We start from the raw sequence: 23,618 nt of genomic DNA, 5'->3' as shown, positions 1-23,618 counted from the left end.
AACCAGTCCTGAGCAGTGCATGGGGATCACAACTGACTAGCCTCAGATTCCAAGCTGCCCACGCCCATGGGCTTTGGCAGGACTCACTAGCACATTCCAATCCGGCATCATTTAGAAAGCGCCTACCAAGCGCCCATGCCAGGTCCCACAGGGATCCCTGTCTTGGACCTCGACTCCCTCCCTGGTGTGTTGTGGGTATTTGGGTTGGTGTTTGGGTCAAGAGTCCCATGATCCTGCTAAACTCAGAGGCCATGGAAAGAAGCCGGGTTTGGATATTAGAACAGTTTCTTCATTGGATCACCACTTAATCCAACTGTACTTCGGGGTAAATCATTTGATACCTCTGTGTGTCTCTCCCACACTGGGAAATGATGTGACTGCTGTCCCAGGGTGGCCGTGGGAGCAGATGAGGTGGGGTCTGTAAGTGTCTAATGTCTGATGGGATGGGCTTGATAAGTTGTAATCATTGCAGAGCAAAATTTTAGTCCAATCTTGCTCTAATCTCTTCTTTAATCTCCCATATTGGAACCTCAGCCCAGATATCTTTCCTGAAGACTTGAATATCCAGTTAGTCCCAGGCCTATCCACCTTTTCGCCTAGGGCCTTAGGATGTCCCAAACTCAGCCCAACCCTGCTGGGTTCCTCATCCCTCCCTGAAGACTCCCTATGTTTGCAATCTCAGTAAGGCCTGGCCGTGAAGCCAATGACCCAAGCCAGAGAGCTGGGTGATTTCCTAGAGCTTTGCTCTTGCAGGTTCCCCGAACCCCACCAAACCCCTTTGACAACTCCCGATTGCATCCTTCCGCTCTCGCTCATGGCCCATGCAATTAATTAAAGCTTTAATGATGACTGGGATAACGACCAAAAGCAGATACTTAGTCAAGTCTTGGTGAATGGATTACTCCTGTCTGGTTTCCTGCCTGCCAGGCCCGCCCCTCCAGTCTCCGCTCCACACTGCAGCCAGGGCAAGCCTCCAGAAGCAACCTGCCATGGCCAAGACCAAACATTTAGTGACTTCAGACTGTCCAATGGTGTGAGGTTCTTCAGCAGCCCCTGATGGCCCAGACCAGTCCAGAGAAGGCTGATGATGAATGAACCCGTCCTGGGAATTTCTCACCCAGGTGAGACCGCAGGGCCAACGGGACAAGAGGGATGTCTATCAGGGTGATTGATAAGCTGTGCCAAGATATGGAAGGTAGTGGAGGAAAAAAAAAAGGGAAAAGGGGAGTAGGAGACGCTGGGTTATCACCCGGTCAGTCAGAATGAGAGCAGTTATGGTCAAAGACTGAGGTTTGCATTCTCACCGTCAGAGGTGGGGTGGCTCAGGGTAATATGGCCAGAGTATGACTGGTGGTGGTGGGGAAAGTATGGGGAACAGAAGGCAGTGGTGGTGATGGTCCCTGCAGATGAAGCAGTCAAGGAACTGAAAGCTAGGGTGGTGATGGGTCAGCCTATAATCGATTGTCTACTTTTGCAAGGGAAAGGAGGCTTTCTGGATCTACAGTGTACAGAGGAGTAACAGGCATGGGCCTGGATTGTCCTGAGCAAACTGAGGCCTGTGCTCGTTCTGAGGCTCAGCTGCTCAGGCCGATGGCAGCCCACAGGATGGGGAAGATGACTTCTTTAGGGACCGATGGGACACGCAGGCAGCTGAGCACAGAGTGAGGCAAGGTGGCATGACCAATGCCAGGAAGCTCACCAAGCAGGGGCTTTAAAGGGGCGGAAGAGCCTGGGTGAGAAGCTCGGCTGGGGACAGTGGAGGACACAGGCACCACCTCTAGACCTGGGGGAGAATAAGATGTGCTCCACCTCCTACATGAGTCATACTGTTTTGGACTTTCTCAAGCATTTTTTTTTTCAGTCTCGTAACTTTCTTGAAAATTATCTGCTACATTTTCCTTTCAGAAAACGAAACCAAGGCAGAATGTGATGTAGGTGATTGACCCAAAGCAAATTGAGGAAACCTCTGAAGTAGGGTTGTCAGATACGGTGAAGGAAGGTGAGGAGGCTCGAGCGGCCATATGCGTCCGAAAGCCTTGTTGGTGGCCCGGGAGGCTGGGAGGGCAGGGCCAGGCCTGAGCATGGCTGAGAGAAGAGTATCAGCCTGAGGAGGGGGACCAGCGTGGGGAAAGGACTCAACACCAGCCAGGTCAGCTTCGGGACAGGAGCGTCCGTGGAATAAGTGAGAGTGCATTCTGCTTGGACTGTGCATACTTGCTCACAACCAGGTTGAGCCTCAGACTCCACAAACAGTGCTCACTGTTATTTTAATTGGATCGCCTCAGGTTTAGGTAGTAGGCACAGCACAGATCCCAGTGCCAAAGGCGCCGATGAGAACACTAAGGTTCAAGGAGGTTTTGCCGAGGCTCTGGAGTTGGGGCCCACGAAGGAAGGGATCTTCCGGAAGGACATCAGCTCTGATAGGGTGGGTGGGGGGAGCTGTGGCAAACCCTGAAACTCACCTGGAAGGCTCAGGGAGTATAGTGCCTTCTTCCTGAGCCAGCGGGGCACAGGGGAGGAATCAGCCTGAGAGAACTTTCACTGGGGAAGGAGGGAGATGCAGGGAGAAGAAAAATGACCGAAGCTCGAGATCTCCTAGTAAATCATTAGCCTTTACCGGAACACAGAAGCTGTGGACTGTTATTACGAAATACTGAAATGCTATGAAATACAGCCTAAGTGAAATACAATCAAGCAGAATAAAAGAACAAAGCTAAAAGGAATAAAGGTGTCAAACCATCAGATAAAGGTTCAGGAGAGCTGAACTCCCACAGGGCTGGGCCTGAAGTAGGCTCAAGGACAGAGCCTTTGGCTACTGGCCGGGGATCCCAGGGGCAGCAGGGGACAGTGGCCACTCTCCTCATTCTGCACACTCGCTCTATGACCTTATGGCATCCCTTATCTATTTTGGAGGGGGGTGAGTGAGGTAGCAGTTCATAAGGACTGCTGTGCAAATGTGCTCAGGGAGAACCACAAGCTCACTTCCGGGTGTGAGAAGTCACCAAGGGCTGCCCTAGGTGCTGAGGTCAGTGCATTGACCCAGCAACAGGAAATGATGTCCTACTGTGTGCCAGGCAGCATACCGTGTGCTGGGCAAGGCCCCCATCTTCAGGGGGCTACATCCTGGTTTGGAGATGGGTAGAGTGGGGGGTGGACACAGCCAGCACCTAAGTGAACAGATACATGAGCAGGGAGGCAAGGTTTGAAGTGAAGCCCTTATGAAGTGTGAAGCCAGGCACAAAATTAGGGCTGAGCGGTCCAGACAGCAGAGTCAGCTCATACCAAAGCCCTGAGGGGCCAGCAAACTGAGGATGTTAGAAGAATGAAAATAAGGCCAGCGTCTAAAAGAGAAGGTGAGATGAGACGGGAGGCGGTCCTGCAGGGCCTGTGGGAAGGGTAATGACTCTGGGCGTGGTTTGAGCAGGTGGAAGCTGTCGGAGGAGTTTGAACGGCACTGGAGTGGCATCTGATAGATGTTTTAAAACAAGAGCTTCAGAAATACATGTTGAGGACATTGTGCTAAATGGACTAAGCCAGGCTCAGAAGGACACTTATTACTTGATACCACTTACATGAGGAACCCAACATAGTCAAACTCACAGAAGCGGAGTGGAACCATGGTTGTCAGGGGCCAAGGGGAGGAGGAAATGGATACAAAGTTTCAGGGATACAAGATGAATAAATCCTCAAGATCTAGCATACAGCGGAGTGCCCACAGTTCACTATTTTGTATTGTACACTTAAAAATTTGTTAAGCGTGTGTATCTTACGTTAAGTGTGCCTATCTCACACATACACACACACACACGGAAAGAAAGAAATACAAGTTATGTCATGACCAGATACACTAGGTATGTATATAAACATATGTTTTTCGAACACATCAAAATCAAACAAAAGTGGCACAAAACAATAGCTATTTGGAGCCATGTATTCTGATAGTCCCAATTCTTCTATTTCATTAAAACAAAAATCAGGTCATGACCCACTAAATTGATTTCACACCCAGTAATTGGTTGTAACCTACAGGTTACACAGCTTTTAAGTTTTTTTTTATTATTATTATTTTTTCACAGAGAAAGATCACAAGTAGGCAGAGGCAGGAAGAGAGAGAGAGAGAGAAGCAGGCTCCCCACCGAGCAAACAGCCCGATGTGGGGCTCGATCCCAGGACCCCGAGATCATGACCCAAGCGAAAGGCAGCAGCTCAACCCACTGAGCCACCCAGACGCCGCTACACAGCTTTTAAAACATTGCTCTGGCCCTTGAGTGTAAAACTGTTGTGGGAGGCGTGGGGGGAAGCAGGAGGAGCAGCAGGAAGACCGGCGAGGAGGGTGCCGCACAAATCCAGACACAAAAGGATAGAGGATTGGATTGGGATGTTGGCGGTGAAGACAGAGGCAGATGGGCAGACATGGGATATATTTTAGAAGCAGCATGGACAGGACTTATTAATGAATTAGATGTAAAGGGAGAGAGAGGGAGGAATTAGTAATGACTTAGTTTTTGGCTTGGGTTGCTGGGGAACAGCAGTGCTGATTACTGACATGGGTTACCATGGGGAGGGAGCAGATTTGCAGGTAATCAAGAGTTCTGTTTGGGCGGTGTCAATTTCAGCACAATTTCACTCCTCTTAATTGTTCGGGCTCCAGGCTTAGCATCAGCTCCTGAGAAAGCACACAACAGGTAGAAAGCAACCCATGGTGAAACATGGAGGCAATACAAAAAATTTAGTTAATAGCTACTCAGAGCTTCCTCTCTACCCAGCAGTGTTGGGAGCAATATGCATATTCATTGAATTCTCAGGATAATGCAATGGAATAGGGGCTAGTACTGTCTTCATTTTACAGAAGAGGCACAGAGAGGTTACTTTCCTTGTCCTTAGTCACATAGCAAATACCGGCCTGAGTGGAGATTTAAACCAATTCTGCCTGACTGCAGAAGGTAGCTCTTGTCAAGGAAAGAGGCACTCAATCTTTTGGAGAAGGATGACTCTTGACTTGGAAAGATGTCACCATTATCTTGCAGAGTTGAAAAACAAAAACAGGATTCAGACAGTAAATGGTTGATGCAGTTTTTGATCTGGTTTTATCTTAAAAGATAAAGATAAAAGACTAGATAGAGAAAAGACTAGAATGATGTACATCACAATGTTAACACCGGTTATCATTGGCTGGTGGGATCACAGGTGGCTTAAATTTTTTACAATGACAACGTACAGCTATTGTAAAAGAATTTCATTTAAAAATAGGGAAAATGAGATAGTGGTGTGTGTATCTAGAGAGTTTACAGTAACACAGATCAACAGGACAAGTGTGGTGTATGTTGGTGGTGAAAGACTTCAGAAGACCTGGACCCCCATCTCCGTAGCACCTACAGCTCACTGTGTGGCCTTGGGCAAATCCCAAGCCCTCTTTGGACCTCAGAGCAGCATTTGGGAAGTGCCTAGAACAGTGGTGTCCTAGTTAATGTTTAACAACTAGCTTTCCAAAAACAAGTCCTTGACTTTAACATTCACTGATTTCCATGGTATTAATACTCCCACCAGTTTCCAGGTCATATTCAGGTGAATAATGTATCCTGGGAAGAGATGCGTAGCCACACACCATTACATAGCATTTCCACCCTGAAAACACAGTGCTGTTGTTATGGAGAGCCTAGGTCACAGTAAAGCATAATAAAATAATTAGGACTTGATGTGTTTTCAGTATTTATTATCTTTGTGTTCAAAGTAATTTAATTGTAATCTTATATAATTAACTGTTTAATAATAGTGGTGTTTAACAATGGGCTTGCAAAATCTGTAAACACGTACAGACTGCTCTAGCGAGCGCGTGTGAGCCCACTCTAGTTCCACCATCGCCCCGGAGCTTTTTGAGCTCTGACAGACAGAAGATCCAAGGCTGGATGGGGCTTGGAGCTCATGGAGATCACGATGGTGGGAACGGAGCTCACCCTCCACTCCTCCACCCCAAATGTTATCCGGGTCTGAATCACAGTCTCTGGAAGGGGAGGGAGGAAGGAGCCCAGGAGAGGAGGACTCTAACCAGGAAGGCAAATGGCAGGAAGGGCTGGCGGCATCCACATTATTGTTGGAGCTGTTTTTCTCTGTCTTATCAATGGCAGAGACCAGGATAAACAATACCCGTGATTTCATATCACTTCACGAGCCAACAGGAAAACCCCCAAGCATGGCTCTGCAAGGAGCTGGCCACTAGGGAGGGCTTGAATCTTTTCCCAGCCCTGAGCGCTCATGTTCTGCCTCCCTCTGCTTCTCGCATTGCAGCTGACCACCCAGCTCTGCGGGTCAGGGGCTCCTTCTCTGCAATGGCGCGTCCTGCCAGGTCCTGCAGGCTTCAGCCAGGACGAGTGGCCCGCTGTAGGGGCCACAGTGGAAGGAAGGCCGCCCTTCTACTCCTTGGCTTCATGTCTCCTGCACCAACACCACTCAGTCCCCACATTAACTTCAACTGGGGAGCTTTGCAGACCCTCTGAGGATCACTTTCTGCGGTAGATTTGGAAACTGAGGTCCGGGGAAATCGGGGAGCCTGCCGCCGCGGACTGACTGCACACATGTGGCAACATTAAAAAGTCTGAGATTGAGTGTTGGGGAGGGTGTGGGCCCACGGGACCTCTTGTGCTACAGCACATTGAGGAGTATCTTGCAAACGTGAACATCTACGTCGCCACAGTGCAGCAAATGCATATACTCTGGAGATGATCTTATGGATGGATGTCAGGAAGAGTCCTAGCCACATCGTGGCAAGAGCCATCAGCAAGAGAGGGGCTGAAGGAGCTGCCGAGTTACAGTATGGGCTAGGATACATAGCGATCCCAATGAATGAATTACAGGGGCACGACTATCACAGGATTAAACGTTAGCAGTACTATGGGAAGTGGAAGAAGTAAGTCACAAAGATTTCAAACAGCACGACACCATTCTGATCATGTTAAAGAACAAATTAAAGATATATTTTTAGAATACACATAGAGGAGACAGAACTTTATAAATAGGAAGGCAAGGAAAGGGTTCCAGACGGTGCTTATGTCGGGTTGGAGAGCCTGGGCCATTGGCTAGGGGTAGACCTCATGGGTATATATAAGTTATTGCCCAGGACCTAGTTTTTATGCTGGCTGATTTGTTCATGGGGGTTGATTACGTTCATAGATAATTAATTACAAAATAATGTTACAAAGCAAGGGCTATGGTTAATGACCTCCCGTGCACCTGGGCTGAGGGAGAGAGACAAGGTTGGTATTGAACATCAGAAGATGGGACAGCTGCCACCCACTAATGATTCAGGCCAACCAAAATCACAGAATCAGAAGCCACATGATTTTCCTCTTCTCAATACTAGTTTTCGAACGGGAAAAATGAGGTTTTTTGGGCCAGATCATCTTCGAGTCCCTCCACGAGCGGAGTTAGAGCAGACTTAGCTACTGTGGCGAATGAGCCCCCAGTCTCAGTGGTCGAACACCAGAGAGTTTGTCCGTAGTCCCCATCACAGTCTGGGAAGTTCTCTGCCCCAGATCTCCCACAGTGCTGATTCAGCCATCTGCCCTCTTCTGTTTTGGAGTCGGTCACTTCCCGCCTCCAGAATGGGAGAGACGAGCCACGGAGAAGCCACACCTCGTTGTACTGCCTCGTTACAGACACCCTACTTCTACTCACTGTCCGGTTGTCGAGAACGAGTCTCATGCAGTTCCCGGCTGCAAGGGAGGCTGGGAAATGGAGGGAGGACATGGACGCGGAGTGAACAGTGACCCTTCTTGCCAGGGCCCTCCTGTGTTTCTGCAATCCTCGAGTCTCTGAGCTGTTCCAGACCAGATTTGACAGTCTCCTGTCTCTGAGTCCACAAACCACAAAGGCTTGCTGAGTTTATTTACTCCTTCCTTAAGTAAACAGAGGGTATGCTCTGCTCCAGTGCTGGGCCAGCCAAAGGAGCTCATAGTCCAGTGGTGTTGCCGGGTGGAAGCTGGTGGGAAGGGAGGACTGACTGTTCTGTGAACATCGTGATGTCATTTGAACACCCTCTAGTCAAGAACGAAAGAGACTATCAAATGGGTGGTTGTGAGGGTGAGAACGGGGGTTATGATTACAAAACTCTTCTTGAGAAAGTCATTTTTTCAGCTAGGTTTTGAAGGGTGAGAGAAGACTGCCAAGAGACTAACAGTGGGGGCTCTTCCTGGCAAGGGAACAGCATGTGCAAAGGCCTAAGGCAAGGAAGGCCTTGCTTGAATGGGAAAGGCTGGTTGTCTCATTTTGCCGGAGGGCAGGTGGCACATGGGGCTTAGGAGCTAGAAGGTAGTTTGGGCTGGCAATTAGGATAGAAAAGTGGCCAACAGCCAGAGGCCCAAAGGGCCTTGGACATCATGCTCAGTGTTTGGACTTTACTCAGTGGGCGGCCATGGAAAGATTGTCTAAGCAGGCAAGAAAGGTCAAGGGGTGCCTGGAGGGGCAGGTTGAGCCCCTCCCAAAGTCCCCATCATCCAGCTTTCTCCATTCTTTGATATGGGCAAGACTTTTCCCAAAACAATATAGACAGCACTGTGCACTCAACTTCAGAGTGAGTGTTTTAATTTCCATTTTCCAAACAGATGCTTCATAAGTCTAAATACATGGATATTCAAGAGCCACTCCCTCATGTCCTCCACAAGAGAATGGGATCATATTTTCATCACTGGTCCTGAGTGACCAGGTGTCTTCTTTCCAGCCCTGGAGGCCCAGGGTATCTTCAGAGATTGAGCCCCTAAGGGGCTGTTGGTAAAATGTATATAGCTCATTTTTTGTTTGTTTGTTTCTTGTTGTTATTGTTGTCGCTATATTTTAAGGAAAAGTAGGTAGGAAATTGAAAGGAGAGTCATGGCTTCCTCTAGCTTCTGTGTGAGGATGGCCCCATCTCTGCCTTGGCACTTTTCTGAAGGCTATTTCTCAGGGAGCAGTGGCCTACTAGGCCTCCTCCTATGACTTCTGGGGACCAGAGATCCAGGGCGCACTGCCAGCTTCCCCAGGCGACACACAACGGTAGGGCAGAGAACCTGAGGCTTCTGACATCCAGGCTGGTGCCCCTCGTGCTCATGCTCATTGTCCAGCCTTGAAATGCAGCAAGCATCCTCTGAGAGCCTTCCAGTGGCCAAGGCTGTCAGAGTGTCCAATGCCCTCCTGTGTCCTGGGGTTCAAGTAATAGGGACAAGGTTTTGCACATGAGCAAACTGTCGAGCAGAGGATAATCAACTCACCAAAGTCAAAGCTGGGAAACAGACCATCTCCAAAGGCCCAGGCACTCTCCACAGCTCAGAACCTACACGGAGTGGCTGACTGAGTTGAAGGTTCATGGATCCCCTCATCTTTTGTGGTTCTTTTATCAAGAGTCAAGAGTCTGTGGCTGGGGACTGAACTGGTCAGGCTGCCCCCATGGTTTGGCTGTCAGAGCCTTGCACGAAGATGCTAAACTTGAGCTAGCAGTCATATGGCCCTGTAAGAAGCACGCCACGTCCACGGCGAAGAGGAGATAGCAAACAGTCTTCATCTTCCGGGTCCACTCCATCCTTCACGGTGACAGAGTGCCGCGCTGAGAAGGGGTCTGAAGTCATGTCCGGGAAAGAGTTCTGTACTCAGTGACTTCTGTCCTGGGTGGGGGGATGGGGCAGTGGCGTGTGCAGGGAGACTCTTTGCCATTTTGCTATCACTGCTGTAAACTGACACCTTCTGTGTCAACACACAGTCCAAAGGAGCCCAATGCCTAGTCCTGGCCTGGAGGAGAGACAACACTCAGCCTTCCCAGGGTGCACTTCGCTGTTTATTCCTGGGGCATGGAGTAGGGGCAGGTTCAAGAGGGTTAAGGCTTGTAAATTACCATGCGATTGATGTGCTTTAGAGAAATAAGCAGCATCAGTTAGCACTAATCAGTTAGCATGGGGTCGTGAGGCCCCCTCTTCTTCCTCGGCTCCTGTCTGGTGCCTTTCAACACCAAACTGAAGGCTGATTGTTGCATGAAGACTTCTGCATGCCCTTCTTTCCAAAAATTCTCTTGCTTCTCTGAGCTCAAAGCTCTTGTTTTGAAACTCACCCAAACATCTATCAGATTGTTGTCTGGGGAACTTGAGGGACAGACCCTCCCCTCCATGCACGCTTTTCCTTCTAACCACCCCTCCAGATAAACTGAATATTTCTCTTGCTTAAATTATTAATACCACACTTTCCTTTTGAATGATGGCTTATTCAGAGTTAGCAAAGCACCGTCTTCCTATTTGTATCCTCACTTGACCAAGTCAGCCAGTAGTTGAGAAAAATGGAGGCTTACAGAGAAGGCAAAGACTTGCCCAAGGCCTCATGGCCAGGTCTCTGCTCTCCAAATCCCATTTTTTCTCCATTGTCCCATTCTGGAAACCATGAGGTGGGCAGAATTACCAGAAAAGAAAGGAGGCAAGGACCTAAGTCTCACCCAGGAGTACCCTCTGACCTGTGTGTCTGGGGCCATGCTACACCAGGAGACCGCCAGATGGGGACCAGTGAGGGGGGAATGGGAATGTGGGTGGATTACGAGAAGGTAGCTTAGCCATTAGGTTTCCTGGCTGAGCTCGGGCAAGTCTCTTTCCTTCTCTGGAATATGGTGCTTCCTTCTCTGGAATATGGTGCCTCCTTCTCTTTGAAGTGAAGGCTTGGGCTAAGACCTCTGACATTAAATGCTAGGCTTCTTGATGTGTACATGAGGGGAACAGGGGAGGCACAGAGCTTGGGCCTAGGTGGGTCTTTTGAGCCTGGTACCCAGGCCCCTGATACCTATCTGGCCATCTGCCTCCATTGCCTCCCATCCCACGGGACATGCTATTTCAGGGACTCTTCTAGGATGGGCTGAGGGACTGACCTCACGGCAACCAGCTGCTACTCAGGCAAACTACCCAGCAGTTGTTCACACTTATTGATTACTTACAGGGCATAAGTAAGTAAGTATATGTTGGGCAGGTATAAGTAAGTAAGTATATGTTCGGCAGGTGTGCTGTGGGCAAGAGGAGGAAGCAAAGTATAAGACCAGAGGAGCCATTCAGGTTTCAAAGGGGAGGAAAATTGGCCACCCTTCCAACCCTCCATCCAGCCCTCCACCTAGCAAACATTTGGGGATCATCTACTTTTGATGCTGCAGGCCTTGTGTAGGAACTATGGGGCAGGGGTGGGTGGGGGGAGGGGGTAAAAGGGGCAGAGGCCACCGGCATTGTTGCCAGGTATGACAAGAGCCCTCACAGCATCAAATCATTGAAGAGCAGGGAGCCCCCGAGCAGATGTCTCTCTAGGCAGGTGACAGACTCAGAGTTTCAGGCTGAGAACCATGACAGAAAGATTTTGAGTAGCTAGCCCTTCTCCATGAGGCTACTTCACTACTTCCCATTTATTGCCTTATACCTGGTGGGACCTGCCCAGCCTGTGAAGCAGTGTGAATGTGCGACCCACACTGGGGAAAAATGCCAGCACTACAACATAACAGGACTCCCTTCACCCAGAAGGAGAGTGGGGGCCAGAGACGGAGAGCTCGGGGCTGGGCCTGGGTGCCTCAGGATCTCCTCTGTGCTCCCCAGCTGCCTGCTTGTGCAACTGGAAGATGCCCCCTCTCTGAACAGCAGTTTTCTCTAAAATGTCCAGGGAAAGTCTAAATTGGTGGTTTCAAATCCTATTCCCGTTCCTCCCATCTTAGAACCTTAAAGATAGTAGTAGAGTTCCAGAGATGACTCCAAATATTTCCAGGAGTTATTACAATTATTTCTAAAAAAAAAAAAAAGTGTACCTTCTGCTTAAACAAATAGACTAAACATGATTTAAAATGTAAAGGGATAGGTCTCTGATAAAGAAACATAGATTAAAACAAACCTGGGATATGCACTATCATCGGTATTAATAATCCTAGATTGTTTGATAGACAAAATCTTTGACATCATCGAATGATCTGAGACAAAATTATGGAAGGGGCTCCTGGTTGGTGATATGGTGGGAAAGAGGGACACATCCCTGAAGACCATTCAGGTCCAAAAACGCACAGATGCTCTCTGCGTAGGTAGTGAGAGAAATCCTTGTGAAGGTTGACTTTTATGGAATGTCTTCTGCTTACCAAACTCAAACTGGTCAGCTCATAAACATCCCCAGAGGAAGGATGGTGACCATCCTCATTTTACGGAGGAGAAAATAGGCTTGTTCGCTGAGGTTAGGCGCCATGCGGAGGTCACTGAGCTGGAGGGTTGCCAACTTGGCACTTGAACGCCGGGTGGAATGGCTCCAGAGCCAGGGGTGCGGTGGGAGAGGTGACTACGTCCCCTCCAAACACCTCGCCTTCAGTTAGCTGCGATGGCTTAGCGCAGGCGCGGGATGACTGACTACCCCAGACTGAGAGGGTGAAGGCCCTGGGCTTCGGGGTGTGTCAGGCCGAGGAGGGGACGGGGGCGGAGGTTCCCCCCAAGCATACTTGGAGTAGCTGGGTCGTTCTGGAAGGTGGGTGATAGTCGTCTTCCCGAGCTCCCCGTGTCCCATCTGGGGTCCTGGCGGCCTGCCGAAGCACCGGGTTGGGCTGGGGCCGGGGGTCTGCGCGGAGGAAAAGGCCGGCTAAGAGCAGAAATAGGAGAAGGGAGAGGGGGAGGGGGTGAGGCGAGGGAAGGAGGCGGGGAGTTCTTCCTGGGGCAGGAACCCGGGCCCCCCTCGGCGGAGCAGGCCCGCAAAGCGATTCCGCAGATGGAAGGAATTAAGTGGGAGGGGGAGGGTCCTACGGTGATAGCGAGAGGAGGGAGGGAGGGAGGCGTGTGAGTGTGCACGCGTGTGTCTGGGAGGGGAGGAGGAGAGGCAGAGAAACACATCAGACTGGACGGAAATAGAAAACACACACACACACACACATACACACACAACCGCACGCACGCACTTAAGAGAGAACCACAGAAGAAGACGACGACGAGCCGGACAGAGACAGGGACCCAGGAGATGTTAATCTGAAAGACAGCCGAGAGAGAATGAAAAAGGAAGAAAAATCCGGCAAGAGAAACGAGTGAAAATGAAATAATTGCAGTGGATTTAGAAAGAACGAGAGACAGAAGAGCTCCAAGCAGAGAAAGAGCAGATTGATTAGGCGGGGGCTGTCCTGAGCTCCCGCAGGCTCCCGGTGTAGGGCGGGTGGGCGGGCTAGGGGTGGGGTAGGGCCTGGAAGGGGCCCGCCCATGGGCGGGCCAGCAGACTGCGGCAAGCACAGATGAGCCCTAATTCCTCGCTCTCCCCGCCCCACTACTCCATATTCAATGAGACGACCAATGGCAGGCGAGGACAGTGTATAAGGGGCGTGGTCCATTTGGAGCCCGCCTCGGGAGCGGCTGCCGAAGGGGTCAGCACTGAGGCAGATAGCGGATCGCGGGGCGGGGCGGGGCGGGCGGCGCGGAGGGGGCGGGCCCAAAAGTTTCCTGCCCAACTTTCGCTGCCTCCTTCCTCCGCCCGCGCGCGCTGCGGCTGCAGTCGGGGGGAGGCGGCGGCGGCGGCGGCGGCTGCGGGCAGAGCGCAGTGCTCACGGCACTGGGCGATCGCCGTCGGGGCTCGGGCGGTGGGCAGTGGGCGCAGGCTCCCCGGTGCCCGCCCCTCCGCTGCGGGGGAGGGGGGCGCAAGCGGGCGGCCGGGGAGGGGCCGGCACCGCCGCCGCAAAATGAGCCTGCTGTCGGCCATCGACACGAGCGCCGCTTCGGTGTACCAGCCCGCCCAGCTACTCAACTGGGTCTACCTGTCGCTGCAGGACACGCACCAGGCGAGCGCCTTCGATGCCTTTCGGCCCGAACCGCCCGCAGGCGCCGCGCCCCCAGAACTGGCCTTCGGAAAGGGCCGCCCGGAGCAGCTGGGCTCGCCCCTGCACTCCAGCTATCTCAACAGCTTCTTCCAGCTGCAGCGCGGAGAGGTGGGTGCCCCCGCGCGCCCCCGCCCTCCGTAGACAGCGCCGGGCCTTTTCCTATCCGCCTGACTCTTCCTGGCCTGGCCCGGCCCGGCTCGGTATTGCCCGGCCCTGCTTGGCTTGGCTTCGTTCAGCTCTGCCAAACTCGCCACCCGATGTCCCCGGGGCGTCGGGAGCGCGTCACCTCCCGGCTGAGCCCGGCTCCCAGCAGCTCAGGCGCGGGCGGGGCCCTCTTGCTCCCTCTCCCAGCTCGGAGCGCCCTGTTGAAGGGAACTGGGGGGAGCCCGGGCTGGGCGGGGGGCTCCGGATTCTCTCCAGACAGCCCGGGCGCGGCCAGGGCGGAGAGCCCCTTCCAAGTGTCCTTCCCACGCCCAGCCCCATCCCCCTCTTGGCCACCGCTCGCTGGGACCGGGAGTGCAGATTCTGCTCTGAGCTTCTCTGCAGGGGCCTAAAATCTTTTCTCCTCCGCCCTCGGTGGTGGCTGACCCAAAGGGCACCCTGGAGAGCAGGGCTTTTCCTGCTGTTCTTACACAGGGACCCCCAGATACATCCTCCAGCTGCTTGCCCTCCCCCAGCCACATAGGAAGTGGTTTTTGAGGGCTTGACCCCACAGACTGTGCTGTCCCCCGCCCTCCCAGACTGGAAGGAAATGAAAGGGAAATCCTCTTGAGCTCTTGGGAGGGGGGCTAGCCTGGGGGAGAGGTTTCAGCTGCCCAGTGCCTTCTCCTGAAACCTGGGCTGGCTGCTTTGCAAAGTCTGCCTGTTGGGTGGATTCGGTTACAAAGTGGAAGGGGCAGCGTGTCTTCCCCGCCAGATAAATACAGAGATTGCCAGGACCTCTCAGCCCCTTTTCAGAGGTCTTCTCCAGAGCTTTCCTAGATACCTCTCCTCTCTCCTTTCAGCTGGACTCCTCCTCCTCCTCCCCTCCCATCGACTCTGGTCTCTTTTGGGAATTGCAGATACCCTTCTGTGGCCTTCACTCATCTGTTTTCTGGCAGCTCCCCCTGCAAGTGTGCAGGGGGAAGGGGTGGAGGAGAGGACACGCTTGAAGGTCCGTTTTCCTTCTGGGCCTGAGCATGGCATTTGGTTTAGGAGACTCAGAGTCCTGAATGAGTCAGGGACAAGGGCCTGTGAAAGTGCGAGTGTGCTAGGATGAGAGGGGAAAGGCAGAGGGTTTCCCTTTCTGGTCCCATAATGTGTTCAACTCTGCCAGAGGAGGATGTGGACATAAAATGCTGACCTGAGGCGTAGAAGTGGGTCAGTACCGCGTGAGCTGAGAGAAGGACTGGTTGACCTGTGTTGGGTCTGTTGGGCATAGCGCAGGGAGATGGGTCTAAAGAGCCACCCTTTGGGGCCAAGTGAAAGCATTTGTCTACCAAAGCTCTTTGTAAACTGTAAAGCACTCTCTCCACGGGAGGAGTTATTCTTGGCTGGGAATCCTCTCTCTTATAAGAGACTTGCCACCTCTTCAGGGAACTGGCTCCAATGACGGGCGACTGGAGTACAGGTTCTGGGTGTTTCCTCACTACCTGGGTCTTTTTAGTTGTTACCTTACCAAACATTTGTTGAGTTCTGTGTGTGCCCTTGGGGAAGCAGGGACAGATCAGTGAGGGCCCCAGATGAAAGACAGACAAGATTGTTAGTTACAACGTGAGTGGTAAGTAGTTTCGTGCAGGTGCTGTGGGAATCCCAAGGAGGACAGTGACCATGACGCATGTGACCATGAACTCTCTCACCCCTCACGGGTCGAGTGGGGCGGGGTGTCCCTAAACATCCTCTACTAGCCTCCTCCAGTTCCTACCCAATGGTTGCCTTCTTCCCTGAATGGGGGTCTCTGCTGAGAGGCTTGGAAGTTTGGAGCCATCCAAAGTCTTCTGTAAGAGTAGGAAGTGGTGACTTCTGTTGGAAATGTCTAACATTTCCATGAGATCTCAGTTGGATCTCAGTGAAACCTGTCTCTGGTCACTTTGCTGCTGCTGACCCCAGCTTCCCTTGTGAGGAGGGCCAGTGTAAAAGAAGCTGATAAAGGTTATGCAGAGCAATGGTAGAAGGAAGTCTCTTATGACCTGACTTTGGGGGAATGCCTTGTCTCTGCCTTGGCCTCAGTTTACACATTCGTTGAATTTAGTCTCTGCTGCCCCTTAGGATGGGATTTGAGAGATACGTACGCAAGCAGACAGGCTGAGCTGGGGGAGGTAAGAGGGGCTTCTCCTATGCTGACAGACCAGTGGCTTCCTTGGAGGGACTGGAGGGCTGTGCTGGCTGACTTCCGGATGGCTTTCTGGGCTCTCGACTCACTCGCTCTCACCCCTCACCCACTTCGCCTCCTAAAGCCTCTTGGAGCCCCAGCTGTGCTCCTGGGCTTTCCTGCGTCCAGGGCTTAGCCAGTGACCTAATATGGCTCCGAAATAGCAACTGGCTGAGAAGGCATGAAAAAATACCCCCCACCTGAATGCCACCAAGGGGCTGGTTGGAGAAGCAAATCATGTGTGGGCCGGAGGGGACTCTGTGAAGGGACCCAGGGACTCAGGAGCATCGCCATTCTCTACAAGGCCTGGCAGGCCTGGTGGCAGTGCCTGCGGATGTGACTTGCATGCTGACCGCTGACCACGGCCTGTCTGCGCGGGTCCCGGTGCCAAGAGCCCACCCCCTCCCGCACCACCCCTAGGCTGCTCCCACCACAATAGCAAAACACCATGAATGCAGCTGGGATTTGGGCGGGGGGGTTGAGGACATGGGGGCACAGAAGCCCATTGTGCCCCTGGAACCTCAGCTCTGGAAGCTGAAGATAAGCCAAGGGTTCTGAGTGGAACACTGGCCCCAGGAGCAGAAAGATGGCAGAGTCTGTGTACGAGGGCAGGAGCGACACCTGGAGGTGTCTTGGACGCCCATGGGGGCTCTTCAGCTTCTCAGCTGGTGGTAAAGGTGCCAGACCAAAGCAGGCACAGACATTTTGTGCAGTTTTTTAAAGGCCTCGGTCTAGAATATGGGCCCTGGGAGCTTCAGTTTCAGCCCCCGATCTGTGGCAACAACTACATGTCTTTGAAGAGAGACTCCGGGGGCTCTTGGCTGAGCCCCTTTGCTCTCCTCTTAGGTACCAAGGAAGGCTGCTCTTAGAGGGAGTGGGGGCTTGGGTGGTGTGGGGGTCTTCCCTGCCAAGATTAGATTGGAATTTAAGTTCAGAGCAGTGTAGGAGCTGTGGGACTCTACCTCCAGAAAAGGAGACATACCCCTCATTGTGAGAATGAGAATTAGCTCTTGGGCCCCTCAGAGGGATGTCCAGAAGCCCTCCTGCGTTGTGCCTATACTCCCTCAAGAGGAGCTATGGCTGTCCCACTCCAGGTCAGAGTCTGAGGGCGGCTGTTATCTTTCCCTCTTCCTCCAGGGATAGACAGACGTGGCTTTACAGTGAAACCATGGTTTGTGGAGGCTGGGGGAAGGGCTTTGGGGTCAAATCTGTCTGGAAAGCAAAAGATTGTCCTTCCCTTGGAGACACACAATGCCCCCACCCCCGCAACCCCCAGCACTGTGAAGGCTCTGAGAAGTCCCGCAGCATAGAAACGTATTTCCCTCTCGTCAGCCCCACATTTCCATCAGTATTTGACCAGAGAATGTTTTTGGCATAAAATGTTTGACAGTGTTCTTCTGAACATCTCCAGGCCCAGGGACGGCTCCGTTAAGGCACATCTCTTCTAACCCTTAGGACATTCTTCCAGGAGCTGTTGACTCAAGCCCTCTCCCCAGCCCCACCCTGATCCTGGCGCTCTCAACCCCAGCACTGCAGACCTCCTTGTCTTTGCAGCGCTAGCCTGTCCACTGAAGGCAGCAGGGATATCCCGAGGCTTTATGCACAGGGTTTAAGCCCTTCTGCAGAGAGGGCTATTAGACCCTTCGAGGCGCCACTTAGGTGTCCTGCTTTCAAGGGCCCCTGGGTGTTGACAGTCCTGTGAAGGTTTTGTGTGTCACCTGTGCTGCCCACAGGTGCAGGTGAGCCCAGGCTACCTGACCAGGGCGCAGGTGCAGACGAAGCCCCAGCCTGTGTGAGGATGGAGGTTTGCCTCAGTGGGGCTGAGAGTGAGCTTTCGGGGCTGGAGTTCATTCCTAGCAACTTTCGTGGTCTGTGTGTGTTGGTGGGAAGGGGGCAGCGCCAGGTCCCAGGAGGGATGGGCCTTCCAGACCAGCAGAGCCTGGGAGTCTGCCTGGCCCCTTTGGCCAGCCCTGGGAAGCTGAGCTCTGACTCAGACAAGGAGGGCCATCACTCGAGGGCCTGTAGGCTGAGGTGGCCCTATCCTCCCTCCGTCAAAGTAAGTTGACTGGGCAGGCCTGGACTCAGAGGGGAGGCCACACCTTGTGGACCTTCTGAGTCAGGTGGGAGGGAAGAAAGCAGGCAGAGTTAGTAATCTGTAATGAGTTGTGGCAGTGAGCCAGGCTCTGTCAGCACCTAAAGGGGCTCCTTGCAGAGAAGGCAGCCCCGAGTCATGGTCCCTTACTCTTGGGCAGTGCTTTCTTCTTGGCATCTCTTTCTTTATCTCTTTCTAGAAGAGAAAGCAGGCCTGGCAAGGCACCCTCAGCAAGTCGGTGGCCGGGCTACATGCAGAATGCCTCCATATTCCAGCTAGAATTGGCTCTGTGGCTCACTGTGCTGGCTGTCGCCTGGATTGTTCTCGGGGCCCCAGTGCAAGGCAGGCAATCCCCAGGAACGTTCTTTCAAGCTCTGGGGCCTCTGATGTGTTGCCCCCCAATCTCAGACCTTTTGAGGAGTGGTAGGCACTGGTCCATTCATCACGGGTCCCGGCCGTCGCGCTGTGTCCCTACCTCAGTCGTACCCATGGCTCCAGCCCCTCCCCAGAGACAGGGCGTGGGGCTCCCTGGGATGGAAGTCCGAGGATGGCCTGGCTTGGGGGAGTCAGAGGATGGGCATGAGCACTTGCTGGCACTTTTCTCTCATGGCACAGTCATTGTGCAGTGTCCCCATTGTCCAGGTGGGGAAACTAAGGCTTTTCAAGAAGAGGATGATACAGTCAGGGCATCAGTGGCAGGACTCGGGCTCCAGCCGAGGTCTCAGGAGGCTTGGTCTGGGCCGTGTGGCTGTGGGTGTGCTGGAGCATCATCTTTTTTTTTTTTTTTTTTTAAAGATTTTATTTATTTATTTGACAGAGAGAGATCACAAGTAGGCAGAGAAGCAGGCAGAGAGAGGGAGGAAGCAGGCTCCCTGCTGAGCAGAGAGCCCGATGCGGGACTCGATCCCAGGACCCTGAGATCATGACCTGAGCCGAAGGCAGCGGCTTAACCCACTGAGCCACCCAGGCGCCCATGGAGCATCATCTTTTATTCTGTCCTCTATACTGTAAAGCTTCGAGAAGGCACTAAGCTTTGAACTGATTGCTGCTTGCACCTCAAATGCTCTTGCCTGCCCTCAAGAACTGACAGATTCCAACTTCTATCTGGCATGAGAGGCCGCCCCTTCTCTGAGAGGCCTTCCCCAGCTGCCACGGGGAAGCTCACCTCCTTCCAGTGTCCGCAGGCTGTGGCAGAAGAGCGGGACGTGCTTCCGGTGAGGCATGTCGTAGCATTTGCTTCTGTGGACGAGCATCCGCTGTATGTGGGTCTGTCTACATTGTCAGCATGCAGAGAGTGGGAATCCTGTCTTTTTCCACCTGCTGTTGTTGGTCAGTGCCTGGGACTGACCAGTGTTCAGGTACTAAGTGGTTAGGTAGACGGGTGACTTGTGACAACATGAATGATCTCCTCAGCCCCTCGCTCTCTCTTTTTAAAAAAAGATTTTATTTATTTATTTGACAGAGAGATAGAGAGCGAGCATAAGCAGGGAGAGCAGCAGAGGGAGAGGGAGAAACAGGCTCCCCACTGAGCAGGGAGCCCGAAGTGGGGCTCCATCCCAGGACCCCGGGATCGTGACCTGAGCTGAAGGCAGCCAGTTAACTGACTGAGCCACCCAGGGGCTCCCTCCTCAGCTTCTTATCTCCTGTTTTATCTCACTGGCAAAATGTTTATGGATTGCTTGATTGGAAAAAAGCTGACTTGGGAGATGGAAAAGCCCTGTCCCTCCAGGTGTTCCAGCAGCAACTTAGGTATGCTCTTGGTTCTCGACTCTGGACCTCTTCGAGAAGCTGAATATCACCAGAGTTCTTCTCAGCGCTCATGCACAGAGCAGAGGCATCCATGCACACACCGACACACACCTTCCCCATTATTTCAACTTGCTCCTGGCACCCCGCCGTGTCGACAACAGATCCAAACCGAGGCCACCTGCCATAGGGGCAGCAGACCTCAGTGGTACCCTTGGACTGGCTGAATATTGGGGTCTTTTTCAGCCCTTAGGTTATCAAATTCGTGCTTTCTGCTTTCATTCCATGACTACGTTCTAGAGCGAGAGGCAGCTGGTCCCCAGTGCTTATGCTCTAGCTGGGTGGAGGGCATACGGCTGGAAAATGTGGGCACCTGTCGGGTGAGCTGTGAGCTGGGCAGGACCTGGAGGGATGGAGTCTGGAGGGAGGCTCGCCCTGGGACTTCTCTGTGTGTCCTGCCACCACTGTACTCCTCCCTCTCTGGGTCTTCTCCTCATTTCTCTCTCCCCATCCCCCCCTACCTCCAAAAGGCACACAGACTGCTTATTTAAGTTAGAATCTCTCATTGAGCTCCGGCTGTGTATGGGGAACTGTGTTTGAATGGGCCTCTAGAAGGCTGTGGAGCCCTTGGGCATTTTGGGCGAGGGGTTGCTGCCTCTAGTGATGGCTAGCCCTGCTACCTTCCTGGCCCACAGGTCAGCTTCCTGGCCTGCAGGAACCAAGCTCCTCTCTGACCACACCTGAGAAATCTTTAGTCAAGGTGTGAGTTCACTTTCCCATCAGCCAATGGGTGGTCTCCTCTTCCCAAGGGCAGTACACATCCACCTGTTCCTGGGGATGGGGGAGGGGTGTGACTCTGGGGACTGGAGCCCCAGACAGACCCTAGGGGTAGAAGAAGTGCAGATCCCCTTGGAGAATGGGTGGAGCCATTTGTGAAATGAATGGTTTCTTGTGTTAAAGAGAAGGATGTGGGTGCGTATGTGTGTGCACGTGTGTGTGCATGTGTCCGTGTGTCTGGAAGGGGGTGCGGGGTGACATTTTGGGATGAGAAAGCAGTTGTCCAGCTGATGAAAGAAGAGCTGGGAACTAGGATTGGAGAGTCCCCCCCACCCCCCACATGCGCCCTTCAGAGCCTTCTCTGGCCTCGGGTTTCGGACAAGACTCAGCCTTTGCTCCGGTCAATTTCCTCAAACGCTCCCCTTCTTGTGGCCTTGTGCACTGCCGTGTCCTTCTCTGTGGGTGTTTCCACCTCTGCCAGCTGTCTCTCCTCTCTTCTCTGCACTGGTTTCCTCTCCCTAGAGCAGGCTTCTCTGCACTTGCCCTAACCTCTGTCTGCCTCCCTCCCTCTGGACCCTCTTCTGATCCTGGGAGGGCCAACAGTGTGTGGCAGTTTGAGTCAGCCCTGGAAGTCTTGGCCTGCACACTCCAAGTCCCTCTACAGAACCCCCAGCCCGAGGACCCAGACCCCTCATGCAGCACAGAGAAGGTGGTGCCTCATCTTGCCAGGGCCGAGGGGCTTGGTGATATGAAGTCAAAGGCCCAAGGGAGAGTGGTCCACCCCTGTGTTCTCCTTTGGCTCCCCTTACTGTAGGAGAAGCCAAGCCTGGAGGCCATGTGGGAGATGAAATGTAACAGGCCGGCTGATCTGGGTGTCAGTCTCTGCTTAGCCACATGCTGGCTGTTTTACCTTGGGCAAGTTACTCAGCCTTTCTGAGCCCCAGTTTCCAGCTCTGTAAAATGGAGGCAATAATGCCCATCCAAATAGTGTTCTTGCAAGTATTAAAAGACCAGGAAAGAGAAAGGATCCAGTGACGTCTAAGACACAAGCAGGATGAGAATAGATTTCAGCATCTTCCCCTCTAACTTTCCCCAACAGCCAAGCCAGAGCCTCCGAGACATTCCAGGAATGGGCGGGAGTCCAATGCTCCGTCCCCCAGATATGGTATGAGGATCCCACACTTCCTGCCAGCTGCTGGGAGTGGGGAGGAGGGAGAGGTGGTCTCTTCCTTTAGTCTGGTGATTTGGGCCCAGTGGCTTCCATCCACCACAGTAGTGGGGCTGCCCTCAACCAGTGTCCAGAGCGGCTTAATCTGGGGTGAGAGTGCCTTCCACTTCGTCTGTGGCAACTCAGAGACCCCCCCAGCCTGAATCTTTGAGGTGTTAGGGCATTCACTGCCTCATCTGTTGGGTAGGGTTCTCAGACCCTTCTCTGCCTTTGATGATTTGTACCCGGGACAGTGGCAGGTATGAGGGATGGCAGAAACAGTCTGGGCTCTGGGGGTGACGGAATGTTGCAGAATTTTTGCCTTTTGATATGTCCAGCCCTGTGGGGAAATGAAGAGGCTTCAGAGCTCCTTCAGTCAAGGGCAGCAGAGTCACAGGGTGATCCCCACCCAGCCTAGCCCTGACAGACAAGGCTATGAGGTCCAGGAGGCCCCTGGAGGAGGCAGGGGCATCTGAGGTCTGAGTAAGAGGAAGGGATGGGTTCAAGGCCACACCACCAGAGGTATGACCAGTCGAGAGCCACGTCCTGGAGGAGGTTGGATGGACACAGGGCACCCTGGGGGGACAGCCAGTGTAGAACTAGAGGGGGAAGAGCAGGTGCCCCATGGGACACCAGGAGGAGAAGCACGGCCGTTAGGGAGTTCGGGGCTCCCTGATGAAGGGCCACTCCTGCTGGGCCTCACCTTCCAGCTATAGGCAGCAGGACTCGGAAAGGAGGTGCCCAGAGTGACCGAGTGCCCTCCGCATGTTGGGCTCTGGGGTAGTCTTTTAGTAGCTGGTGTCTGGACCCTAAGAAAGCGGGACTGCGAAGGTCATCCATGTTGCCTTCCTTCCCTGTTCCGGGTTCAGTTTACAAACGGGAAGCCCGAGGCCAGGCCTGCCTCCGCAGCCAGAGGGGCCGGAACACGGTGTGTCCTGGCCTCTGTGCTGACCCATCCCCGCAGGCCGGCCGGGGAAAGGTCTAAGAGCAGCTTGCCTTTCACCTCCATGGCCGGAGCTCCTTGGGGCTTGCGAGAGGAAACAGTTTGCTGCCCCACCCGCTCTCTTAGCCAGCTGGCAAGCAGGACTCATGGCCCTCGGGCCTGGCTGTGTGCCCTGGTCTGTGCCCTGGGCCCCTCTGGGCCTCAGTTTCTCCATCTGGAATGTGCAAGCAGTTGGGTCAGCTATTCTGCTCCTTCCTTTCCACTTGAAGGTGGTGTCGTCTTAAATTGAGGCTGGGGGAAGGGAGCTGGAGCCACCAGGAGGGACAGGCCAGAGCACCCGAGGGAGGGGGGCAGAAGCGGTGAATAGGAGAGCTCTGACCTCGCTTCTCTTCCCGGAGCTGCTCGTAGGACCCTCGTGAGGTGGGGGGTGCGGGTGTCCAGCTGCCGGGGAGAGGACAGCCTGCTCGGAGGGCTCTGGCTGCCCAGGGATGCCCGAGGGGTCACCCGTGGGCAGGGCAGTGTGGCCACAAGGCAGGGGAGAGGCTGTTCAGGGTGTAATTAATGCACTTTTTGGCACCCACCAGACTTCCCCTTCCTCTTGACAGTTTGCTGCCAAAACAGTCCCGATTCCTGTGAACTTGCTTAAATCTTATCCAGAAAAAAAAAAAAAAAAAAAAAAAAAAAAAAAAAAAAAAAAAA

At 53.1% G+C, this 23,618-nt stretch overlaps 1 protein-coding gene across 1 annotated transcript in view; it reads left to right on the top strand.

The window, feature by feature from the left end:
* Nucleotides 1-13,476: 13,476 nt before the first annotated feature.
* The window catches only part of ZCCHC24 (zinc finger CCHC-type containing 24), a 60,626-nt gene continuing 50,484 nt past the window's right edge, over nt 13,477-23,618 (top strand). The window contains exon 1 of the mRNA XM_059397903.1: nt 13,477-13,912. Coding sequence (XP_059253886.1) covers nt 13,667-13,912 — 246 coding nt within the window. The 5' untranslated portion in view covers nt 13,477-13,666. The remainder of the gene's footprint in view (nt 13,913-23,618) is intronic.

Source organism: Mustela nigripes, chromosome 4 (genome assembly GCF_022355385.1).
Source record: "Mustela nigripes isolate SB6536 chromosome 4, MUSNIG.SB6536, whole genome shotgun sequence".
NCBI lineage: Eukaryota > Metazoa > Chordata > Mammalia > Carnivora > Mustelidae > Mustela > Mustela nigripes.
This window is presented reverse-complemented; position numbering and strand designations above follow the sequence as displayed.